We start from the raw sequence: 12204 nt of genomic DNA on the forward strand, positions 1-12204 counted from the left end.
TCTTGGGGTCGTGAGCAGCTTCATCGGTTTTTTTTCTTTCCCTGGTTTTTTTTTTGTTTTTTCTCTCGCTCGTTTTTTTACTTTCCATTACAATTTATTATTATTATTGTATTATTTCAAGTACTAAACTGTTCTTATCTCAACCCACGAGTTTTCTTACTTTATTTCTTCCGATTCTCCCCCCCAGTTAGTTACTGTCACTAGTAACTAACTAGTAACTAACAGTTAGTTACTGTCACCACATACTAAGGACTGAGCTATGGAAGTGTTTGGGAACCATACCATGTTTTTATAGCAAAAAGCATGTCCTAGTTCAAACCAGAAATCGGTTCTGGGAAGTCCTACTGTTTCTGTTACACATCAGACTACATCAGGAAATCACAAACGTCCCATCTAGTTTAAAAAACAATTCGATAACAGGACCTTAAGCAATATGTCTTTGAGGATGGAGGGAGTACATGGTAACTCTGTACTGCACAGTTAAATAAGAATTCAAATAAATCACTGAAACCAACACGGCAAGTCAAACAGAGCTTTCAGCTTTTGCTTGATTATCCAATCATGGTACCTCTTCCAGATACCACTGGAAGCTGATAGCAGGTCGCTATAAATTGTTGCCCAGTCTCCTTTATCATGCCTCCTTCTCACACACAAGGAAAAAAATACCAAAGAAATCTTGCCAAATGATAAAAAAGTCACAGAAAATTAACTCCAAATCCTTGAGAATACGCTGAATATAAAACACAAGTCTTGTTGTTAGATTATAATCTAGAAATTGAATAGAATCTATAGCCTTGTTGTTATTTCTACTCCTTAGAAAATACCCGACAAGCTTCGAACACATAAAAACAACCCTCATATTTTGAAGTTCAAAAATAATCCATTAAAATGACCATTTTGGGAAGAAACGGAGCAAGAATTCTTGTTGATTTATTACAGAGATCTCTATTTCTACCAAGTTAAAGGAATGTTTGTCTCCAATTTTTTCGGTTTTAACTATCCTGTCTTACAAGTCAGCAGCTCAGATCTGCTGAGATAAAACCCCAGAAGTCTTAGGGGTGTCTCTAGCCATGAATGACAATTTTGTCTCATATATACGTATACACACACACACAAAACCAAACAAGTAACACTTGAAATCTACAGATACTCTTATCTGTATTTCTTGTATCACTTACCAGTAATTCATATACTGTTAAGAGACGTGTTTTAAGACTTATTACTTGTTGAAACAGTTGCCAAGGAAATGCATTGGTCGCCCCTTCAGAAATCTCTTCCTTCTTACAATTATTACTAGACAAAAACCATCTATTGCAACCACGTTAAGGCTGAGTTAATTCTAAGATAACCTGAAGATGTCAACACCAAGACTTCAACTAAGCAGCTTTTGTCATGTAGTGAGGTATGTTCTGAGGAATGCAACGAGGAAAAAAATATCCAAGTGACCCAGAAAACTTGGGAATGCTTTTAAGTTCCTCCTAGAGAAGTGTCAGTCCACGTGCTATCCGCGCATCAGCCCACCTCAAAATTCTGATGCCAACTTCTGCAGTTTAGAGAAGCCTTATTTCAGCAGGCTTAAGCCATTCCTTTCCACAGAGCATTAATTTTATACTTACGTAAAAAGTGTTTTTCCAGTAAGGCTATTTCCAGGTGACCTTTGATCTCATTCAGTCTGTCGGATTCCGTTCTGTTAAAATCCTGGACTCCTGAAGCCATGACGATGGTCCCTGGACCAGCCTATAAGAAAGCCAGAACACACTGACAGCTCAGAGGCACATATTTTTTGTCATTTAAATACATCAACTTACTTCTGGGGCAGTAGAGAAACAGCCACGTGAGAAATGTCCAACTATCAACAACACTGCATACATACTTATTCAGCATTAAACTACCAAAATGAGTGAAAGCTAATCAAATACACAGCATCTCTCCCAGGTGAGTTTACAAAATGCACTTCTGCAGACCTGAGGGAGTTACAGAAAACACATTTTTTTTCTCCCCCTTACCAGTTCTGCTGCATCATCATTTAGCCTTTCTTCTGCTGATTTAAAAGACATATTTATACTATCCCTCTCCTCTTCCCATTCAATGAATGGTCAATGCAACATACTTTACATATAAAATTGTGAAGCTAGCAAAAGTGATACTTTTCCAGATACTCACCAAGTTATTAGAAAACACGTATTGTATATTTTAATATCCATTTATGGATGTGTAATTCTGAAGAGCGTGGTCTCTCTGCAAGGAAGATCAGTGCAGGGGACCGCTGCTCTCCCACCTCCAGTACTGCCCAGTTACTGCTGAAGGATGTGGTTGGGGCCCAGAAGCTCATCCTGGCAGGCCAGGAGAGGGGGGAGTCAGGAGATTATGTGTCTCGACTGATTTACCAGCACCCCTCAAATGAACTCGGCACTAGAAATACTGCAGAACACAAGAATTAAAGAGCGACTTGATTAGTTAAGAAGAGCAGTGACAACTGCCACCTCCACGAAGGGAGCACAGAAAAACCCCAAGCCCACACAGCAGAAGCCAAGTGATACTGTCCTCCTCCCATAAAGTGGACATTTTCAGACAGCAAGAGAAAGACTGGGTGAGGGCATCTCCCAGGTAATGGTTGTTCAGGCACTGTGTGCAGTCCCCACCACGTACAAGAAGTCTGCCAATGAGAATTATAGGAGCTTCTCCAACAGCTTATACTCAAAACTGGTGCTAGATTACAGAAGCCTACACCTAAGACATGATCTTAAGACAAAAAGGGATTTATTTACCTATCATAACCATTCCCCTACCCCTTGTTTGAGCTCTGAAAACATACAGGAGCTGTATTGCTTTCAAAAGTCAGCTTGCATACATTTAACCATGACAGCTTAAATTACATATATATATATATATATAAATTCAACTAATTTACAAGAGAGTTAATTAAAAGACATTTTCTGTGGTTTAGGAAAGATGTACCGACAGCTCACAGACAGCAAAGTACTTTCCCTGTTGGGAATGATTTGCACTTTTAAAATAAAACAGTGTGGAGATACCTATTAAACATCTGCTTTCTTGCTTGAGCTGAACAGATGCTGAGTTTAAGCCTCAGAATTTGTCTATACAGGCAAATTAGCACTCTGTAGGCATTTACTGCATGGCATTTACCTGGTACCAACTCCCCACCTGGGCTTGCTCAATACAGTGCCAGGCAGAGATGCTATTTCCAGTCCTGAAAGCAGCACAGTTACACCCACACAGCACTCTGCCAACGCTGCTGGCCCCGATGAGGATCAGAAGCCATTAGCTCAGCAGCAGCCCTGTGCTGCTTCCCATTTTGGAGCCAGCATGAACCATGCCATAGCAGAGACAGATCCCAGGGCAGTCCTCACACGGGGAGCTGCACCACAGCATCCTCCTCCCCATGCTCCAGATTTCCCGTTCACACCTGCCTTTAGCCAGAGAGGTGCAGTAAGACATGCCATTTGCAACCACTCCAGCCACTGCTGAAGAGTAACAGCTGTCTGTTTTCAGAGGACTATGGGATGGCAATTAACCTCTCTGCTGATTTCTTATCTATAGAGCTAGGTTATATTTATTTACACCAGAAGATTTAGTGTTATCACTTCCCAGACACTTGGAGAGCCCCAAGGAAGAAGGTGTGGCTGAAGTCAAACAACAGCACCCTTACAACATGCTCTACAGACAGGCAAAAGGAAAGCGTTATTAAAATACAGATTGCTGCCCAGGCATTAAAGCATGGCTTTCTATATTGTATGTCCATATCTGGTACAAAGGGACAATCTCTGCTCTTAGCATGCAGGAGTTCAACAGAGCTGTCTAAAGAAACAGTGCCACTGCTTAAAAATAAATAAATAGATAAATAAATAAAATCACGTACAGGTCAAAAAGCAAGCTGCTATGCTCACCAGGAATGGTCCCGGGCTCTGTGCATGTATTGGGTTTGCATGGCAAGGTTTTAGTAGCAGGGGGGCCATGGGGGTGGCTTCTGTGAGAAGCTGCTAGAAGCTTCCCCCATGTGCGATACAGCCAATGCCAGATGGCTCGAAGACAGACCCGCCACTGGCCAAGGCCAAGACCATCAGCGACGGTGGTAGCGCCTCTGGGATAACATATTTAAGAAGGGGAAAAGTTGCTGTGCAACAGCAATTGCAGCCAGAGAGAGGAGTGAGAATATGTGAGAGAAACGACTCTGCAGACACCAAGCAGAAGGAGGGGGAGGAGGTGCTCCAGGCGTCGGAACAGACATTCCCCTGCCCCCTGCGGTGAAGACCATGGTGAGGCAGGCTGTCCCCCTGCAGCACATGGAGGTCCACGGTGGAGCAGATATCCACCTGCAGCCCATGGAGGACCCCCCGCCAGAGCAGGTGGATGTGCCCGAAGGAGGCTGTGATACCATGGGAAGCCCACGCTGGAGCAGGCTCCTGGCAGGAGCTGTGGACCCGTGGAGAGAGGAGACAACGTGTGACGAACTGGCCTCAACCCAAGACCAGCCCAACCAGTCCCTGGTTCCCAACCCCACGTGCTGCGGTGGGGACAAGAACACAGAGACTGAGGTGAAGAAGGAGAGGAAGAAGAAAGGGGCTAGCAAATATCTAAGCATATTCAAGTTTTCATCCTCCTTGAAGATACTCAAGGTATCTCACTAAGAGATGAGCTCCATTTCAGAAATCCATCTAGAGAACCAGCTCCACTTTTGCTTCTTCAGAGATGTTAAGTCATTAATTAAAGCCCAGGATACCTTGACTGTGCCTCTTAGGAAGCAGGAAAAAGCAAAAGATGCCTAGGACTGAGGACTGAGTGATATGGGTGAACAGAACTCTTTCTGAAAGTTTCCAAATGTGTGTATCTGCTAAGGCATTGGACGCAGCAGGTACACATCATTAAACTAACCCCAAAAGGTTACAACCACCTTTTGAGTTAGAGAAAAATAAAAACCCATCCACTAAGTTAAAACATAAGGCTGCTTGCTAAGAATACTAAGAGCAAAATCATGCAATTATCATGTAATAATAAAATGGTTTAACCAGAATAGTAAGATACAGTGATACAAGTTTGGTGGAAAATAAAGCATGCAATTTCCAAAATTAGTGACATCATAATGTATTAATGAATACAAGTTAGAAGCGTTCAGAAAACCGAGCATGTCCAGTGATATGGGAGACATTTAAGCAGATACTTCTTTTGTCCCAGAAGATTCTTCCCCACACCAACACACCTCGTTGTGTCAAGAGGTGTTAATGGGCTAAAAATATAAGAAATAAAGTCTATACATTTGCTGGAGGTCAACTGCCTGCCTCTGAATTCAGAAAGTACCTCTGTCTGAAGTTAGCATAACTGACTCAACTCACAAGTTAACAAAAAAATTATCTTGTATTAATTCCAGCATTAACTGCGTAATGTTTCTTCCACTTCCTCTGCAGGCTAGTGCTGGGACTCGGGCTGGATTAACTACACTTCACTTAACTACAGATGCCCCTTCTTGCTTCTGACTCACAGTAAAAGTCTTGAAGGCTTCCACAGATTTCTGCTTCTCCTTCTGCCTCTCTAGCTTTGACACTATTTGACACAGGAGCCCTCTTAAAAATCACTGTTACTTAGCAAAGACCACGCACGAGGCTTGGCGGTGCCTAGGAAGCCAGGAAAATGCCAGAGTTGAGCACGGAGAGTCAAGAGCCAGAGGGGTTAAAGGAAGATTTCTGATGAGAGATTGCCTCTAACCCACTATCAGAGTTCAGAGTTGCTGCTCCAAGCCACATCCAGCTCCGGATCTGAAAAACCACACCTACCCACAAATGTGTTTTTCAAGCCATCTGCAGTTCAGGCTTTTCATAACAGCACCTCCCAACCTGAGAGCTCTCTGCCTTCCCTCCCTTCCCTCTCCAAACCCCCTTCATCCTGCAAGCCCTAGGATTTTGTTTTGTGCACTGAGCACTGACGCCACCTTCCCTGTACAGCCACAGAAAATGTCTAAGTCACTTCTTAACCGAGCAGATGCGGATCTGTCCTCTCCATCTGCAGCACAGCACATCTTCAGCATCACACAGAACTCCCTCCTTTTATTTTACTTGCACAACATCATATGCGGATGATTTTTCTCTAGGAAAATCTAATAAAATGCTGGTCTCATTTCCAAGTCTTTAATTAACTTAGAGAGGAGCAGTTCTCAAACATGGAGGATGGGGAGCAGCGAGGACACGGCGTGCTAAGCCCAGGGGCATAACCATCCACCCAAGTCACTCCTCACAGCCCGGCAGTGGCCAGGACACAACACAGGAAAGAGGTAGTTTAAAATACAAAATTTTAACTTGCATTCATTTGAGCAGCAAAGGGGGAAAAAAAAGTCAGGTAGGGCCTGTAGCAATAGGACAAGGGGTAATGGTTTTAAAATAAAAGGAGGGTAGATTCAGACTAGATATAAGGAAGAAATTTTTTACGCTGAGGGTGAAACACTGGAACAGGTTGCCCAGAGAGGTAGTAGATGCCCCATCCCTGTAAACATTAAACATTTCTATGATTCTTCAGTAATACAACAAACTACAGAGCTTGTCTAGAGAGTCATAGTCTCCCGAGTTTCTCAACTGACACTTCATGTGCATTTTCTTACTTCAAATTACGAAAAGGTTCCCCACGGCTGCTACATTTACCTGCTGTAAGGAAAGGGAAAACTCAGCAACACCGCTCGAGAACGAAAGCATCTGTGTGAATCCCTAGTAGCAATTCTGGGAAGCATACCCATATTGGCAAGCTCCTAAAACACAGCTATATTTTACATAAACTTAAAAAAAATCTAGTGCTAGCCAGGTTTAGAGACTTTAATATCTTAACTGTAATGTCTGCATCATGCTTTATACCTTCCAAGCATCATGCTTTATACCTTCCAATCATTGTAAATGAGGTGACCGATACAGAAGTGTTTAAGGTTTTAATCAACATGTTACAGGAAAAGCCAAACTGTACTGGAACAGCAATTAAATTAATGTTTTCTGTACCACAATAATTCAGATTTAATCCTAGCACACTGGCGGGGAACTTGCATAAGTAGATTAGACTGCTTTCAGTACAATATGCCAGGTACGAGAGCGCTTCAATTTGCAGTGCTCACTGCCAGGTTAGTGCAGAACCTCCATGGGTTTAAACACAAATTTGTTCTTTCCCCTCCTCTGCCGAAGGAGACGTGATCCTCCTCTGCACTGAGTTCATTCATATACCTGTACGTAGTACTGAATGTTTTCTCCCTTTTATAAAAATGGGACATTTGTCACATTAAGAGTACATAAATTCATCTACAGCACAAAATGACGAGACATAAGTTAAAATATGGCAAATCAAGCCAGAACTGGCAAATACAAGGGCGATCTATGATTTTCAGGGCACAGTCCCCATCCCTGAACACTTGCATCTTAGCAAATCAAGTTGCTGGAGCAATGTTTTAAAGCTGTTTTAGGTGCAGAATTGTGATCTAGCAGGAAGGAACCCATGTTGCATCTACAGAATAGGAAACCATGATGGCACTGAATAAAGGGGACTTTAATTACCAAACAAGCAACATTACCTGAATTTCCAATGTCACAACGAGACAAATGCTCATACATTCACTAATAGGAAATAGGAATGGACCAGGTTACCCCCTCTACCTATTTCATGATTGTGGTGTTTTTACAAAACAATGCAGAAATAACAGTGCTGTATATAGTGCTGAATGTCCTTGCTTTAAAAAAACAGCCAACCACCTATGGTAAAGAGGGAAGGGAGGAAGAAATCTGGGAAGCCATTCAGGAACTGAAAAAGATGCTTAGCAAAGAGTTAATTTGTTAACCAACACGGCTGCCTTGGCAATGATCTGATCACAGTGTCCAAGTACCCACAGAGACCTAAGAAAGTACCTACTATCCAAGACATACCTTGTAGTCAGGGCACTTAAATGGGAGGGGGAAAAGTACCCACGCAAGCAAACAGCCAGCCTGTAAGTTAAGACCAAACTAGCTCAAATTAAGAGTAAGACACCCTTTGAACAAAAAGTCTCAGAAACCACTGAAGAGAATTCAAAGGAAAATAACAAATCCTTCCAACCTCAGGGCTCTCCTACCAGGAGCTAGCTGTGTGCTTTACCCAAAACATGAGTTAGGATGTTTATTATTGAACTAAATAGGTAAAGCTCAGTTTTAAGATAAAGAACGTAAGTGACCTCATCTGGCCATCCTTTCTGTGTTTCAGTGTTGGGACCAAGTCCCACTGCTGTATCCGTGGCCTGGGACTGAACGTTCACTTCACTTGTTGGAGGTGTGCAACAGAGGATGCTCCTCTTTGCAGACGGTCAGGGCTCTGCAATCACAAGCTTTTATGACAAGGCTTTTTACTCTAAAACCTCCATTTGTGGCAAGTTTTTGCATATGCTTGTCAAGTTCAGACACATACATAAAGAAGAGGCACCTAATGTGCACATTTGTACTACGTACCCTTGAGGCACAGTACAGAAGGGCCTTTCATTCATATGACTGTGCTGTACTGTTCTAATAGACAGGGATCTTTCTTTAATGGCTCCATAATGATTAATACACCAGACTGGGGGGGGGGGGGGGAGGGGGAAAAAGAAACACCCAGCCGGGGGGGGGGGGGGGCAGGGAGAAAAAGAAGTAGAGTGGGGCAGAGATGAAGCCTTTGTCAAGGGAATGGCTGACAGTGGAGTCAGAGACATCTACATATTGAAGATGCAGATAAGGGGACCAGGACTCAAATTTTGCATGCCTACACTCATGGATTGGTTCCAAGACACCAATCTTGCTCTTTCAAGCCCATCAGTTCTGTACTCAGATTTTAACAGAAACAGTGAAGCAACAGAAGTGGAAGCACAGTACAGCTCACATCTATCTGAAAAGACGTGCATAAATTGGAGTTAGGCTGCATAAGACTTGCATTGACTTTTGTATGGTTTCAACAGTTCCCCAAAGGTATTAAACAGGAAGAAACCAACAAGATTTGGTCTTCTCATGATCAGTGTAATAAAAGTATAACACTAAGTTGCTTACAGAGCCTGTATAAGCAATTTAAGATTTGAGTTTTAGTCACTGAATTAAAAGTAATTCAGGCACAATTCAATCGTGATCTCAATAAGAAACAGAGACATAATTCAGAATCACCCTGTTCACACGATCTCAGCCACCATTTTAATATTGACTTAAATACAGAAGCATTACTTTCTTCACTCCCGGCACCTCTGCAGCACAGGGGATTATTTCTTCTCCCTTCATTTCATGGATGGGCAGCAGCGCTTAGTGGGCAGATGTCTGTGAGGGCCAAGTGCTAATCCCCTAAACTTCCCATCTGAAATTTATCCCTTATGCGTCAGACCTCCTTCCTCATACAAGTTTGCTTATTTTGCTCCTAACTGTAACACAGCTGCTGCTCCTATGCTGTTCCAGGATCACACTGGGTTTGGAGCTCCCTAACATCAGGAGCAGGGCAAAACAACAAGTCTGATGCTGTTGCTGCCTTACTCTCTCCCTTTCTCCCTGTTTTTAAAGAACTATACTCAACTCTATCCCAAGGACTTAAATCACAGCAGCCTACTTAACAGTATGTAATCAGCCAGAAAACAAAGTGTTTCTCTTCAAATTACCTTTTCAGCACACAGAGCTCAACAATTTGAGAAAACAGAGACTGTCACTGCAACTGTGTAGCCGTAAAGCTTTATAACTAGTCAAAACTGTAGGTTTACCTCACTATTCACTCAGCCATACCAACCTGGAGCTACTATCCTCCTGAAGAAATACAGAAAATAGTATCTAGGATTTAAGACAGATCTGTCTGTAGCCTCTAGCTCTGCCATCCAGATCCTTCTGATTAGATACAAAGGGTATTCCCTGCTCTCCACACATAAATATAATGCCTTAAGTTTAATGAAAATAAGCCAGTATTTACCTACAAAAAACTCAGAAAATACCATGTTGGAAGGGCAGCAGCACAGATTAGTCCCAGTATACACAATACATACATCTTAACAAATGACAGATGTCTTCAGTAGAATAAGAGCAAAGGAAAGCATTCAACAGACCTTCCTTGTCTGAGGAGCTTGAGGATTTGCATACAATAGACTTTTTTGTGACTGAAAGATACTCTGTTATTACCACTTGTTTGTTCCATGACCACAGGAAAAAAAAATCTGGCAAAAGAGCTCCATATAAGCAGGATTGTATGTGATACCATACAAGCCCACTCAAATTTAAAAAACCTAATAGCTACAGAACAGGATACAAGCTGCCAACCCTAAAGGAGATGCTTAAGCGTATACAGTTTGAAGTCTTTTAGTTTAACACTTGAGGTAAGCAAGCCCTGAGCTTCTAGAAATGAGCTTTCAGACAACAGCCTGACCACATTTTGGGGATAAAAATTGCATGGTGAGTTTCCAAATAGGGTGGTACAAATTCTGACTTCCAAGTCACATTCTAGAATACAGTTAAATGGACAAATTTTAATTTAGATTGTAGCACTCCAAGCTCAAGGATCCACAGCCATTTTTTAACAGTTAAAGCAGGATTTTTTTTTTTAACCAATATTTAAGTTTTCCTGAAACAGTGTCTTTTAAAAGGGTAGGTCTGTTTGAGTGCTTCTGCTTAAAGCACCAAAAAGTTTGCTCACCTCCTGCATAGGTTTGAAACCAGCTCTATAGCATGGAAGCATTATTGGATACAACACTGCAGTGAAGAACAAGGTAGTGTGACCCTCTAACTCCAATGAAGCCACCAGAAGTCTTACCCCTACAGTCCTGGCCAGCGCCATTTGAGCAGAACTGAGCTTCTCAGACTGAAAAGAAGTCTTTCCTTCAGATCTGTTCGTTAGTAATTCAACAAAATAAATAAAAAACAGACAGCATTCAGAAGCACATCCAAGGTTAACAAACCTGTCAACCCACAACATCTAAAATCAATAGTAGGGACAAGGAACGCTAGTACTAAGAAATTTATTCGATCTTTCCACAAAATGGAAACCTATTACTTGAAGCTTACTTCCTAGTCCACAAATCTTCAAGTGTTAAATCCAAAATATAGGGACAAAGAATTATTAATTTCTGTTATTTTTCTGCCTGACAACTATATAACATAATATAATGATACTTAAATCAAGTACTTACAGGGTCTCTCAGCTCTTCATTGTCTCGAGTTGATGTTCGAGGTATTTTCACTGGGATTTCATCTCCACATTCAGTGTCTGAAGCATTTGGAGACTCTGCTAAATCAAGGAACTCGTCTCTCTTGTGTCCTCTGAACCTTATTTTGTCCAACTTCTTTAGCATGTTCAGCACTGCACTTTTCTGCTTTACCTTAACATGACGGTTGGAGTCTCTGTAAGAAACAAGACATCAAGAGTACTTTAGAAAGCTTGCAATAAACCTAAATACACGCATTCTAATCACTAACTACTTCTAACTATCTTTCAAGAGCCTTCCTGCCACTGGAGGAAAAACATGCTGCAGCTTAGCTTTTTAACAGGCATTTTTTTCCACAGTGTTAACAGATGCATGGTTTGTTTTTCAGTAGTTGATGATTTACCATCTTCCCACACTATTATGGCCTCTTTCTCACACCTATTTTTAAAGCAAGTCAGAATGGGCACAAGCTAACAACCTGCACTCCAGAGAAAGATTAGGAAGTCAGTTCCTAACAGGTTACTTCAAACAAACAAAAAAGTTTAGCTGGAAGTCCACATTCTTCAACTTGCTGACACTTCTAATAAAAGACATGAAAATCCACTAAGCTTCATAACCAATCTTTAAATTTCCAGAAAAACTGGAGCAAAAGAGCAGCAAGGCTATCGTATCTCCCTACTGCTTCAGGCTAAGAAAACAGAAAGTACCAAGGGTTTACTGAAGAAAGCCACCAGACAGATCCATGCAGAATATCCCACCAAAAACTAGAGATTGTTGAAATCAACCATAACCCACATTCAAATGCAGTGCCAAGATCCTTAAAATTACCACTACTGACAATCTTGTATACCCTTTGCTAGATTTCTATTACTCCCTTTGAGATGCAAAGGAGAATCACTGTATTAGTGATGATTTCACTTTTTTTTAAAAAAAACTAGCATGACCAAAACTTTACTGTAAGAGGAACAGCACAGCCAGTATTTTTGCAGAACGTGCAGGTGCCACGGCATCTGGAGGAATGAGAAATGCCCAGACCATTTCACTTCCAGAGACAGTAT

At 41.7% G+C, this 12204-nt stretch overlaps 1 protein-coding gene across 2 annotated transcripts in view; it reads right to left on the reverse strand.

The window, feature by feature from the left end:
• The window catches only part of GRAMD4 (GRAM domain containing 4), a 58375-nt gene extending 47037 nt beyond the window's left edge, over window positions 1–11338 (reverse strand). The window contains exons 1-2 of one of the 2 annotated variants that reach the window (XM_009289014.2): window positions 11132–11338; window positions 1617–1737 (exon numbers count right to left, since the gene is read on the reverse strand). In XM_009289014.2, the coding sequence (XP_009287289.1) occupies window positions 1617–1737; window positions 11132–11293 (283 nt within the window). In that variant the 5' untranslated portion in view covers window positions 11294–11338. The remainder of the gene's footprint in view (window positions 1–1616; window positions 1738–11131) is intronic. The other variant, XM_009289015.2, reaches the window with a different exon arrangement.
• Between the last annotated feature and the right edge of the window lie 866 nt (window positions 11339–12204).

Source organism: Aptenodytes forsteri, unplaced genomic scaffold (genome assembly GCF_000699145.1).
Source record: "Aptenodytes forsteri isolate BGI_AS27 unplaced genomic scaffold, ASM69914v1 Scaffold137, whole genome shotgun sequence".
Lineage (NCBI taxonomy): Eukaryota > Metazoa > Chordata > Aves > Sphenisciformes > Spheniscidae > Aptenodytes > Aptenodytes forsteri.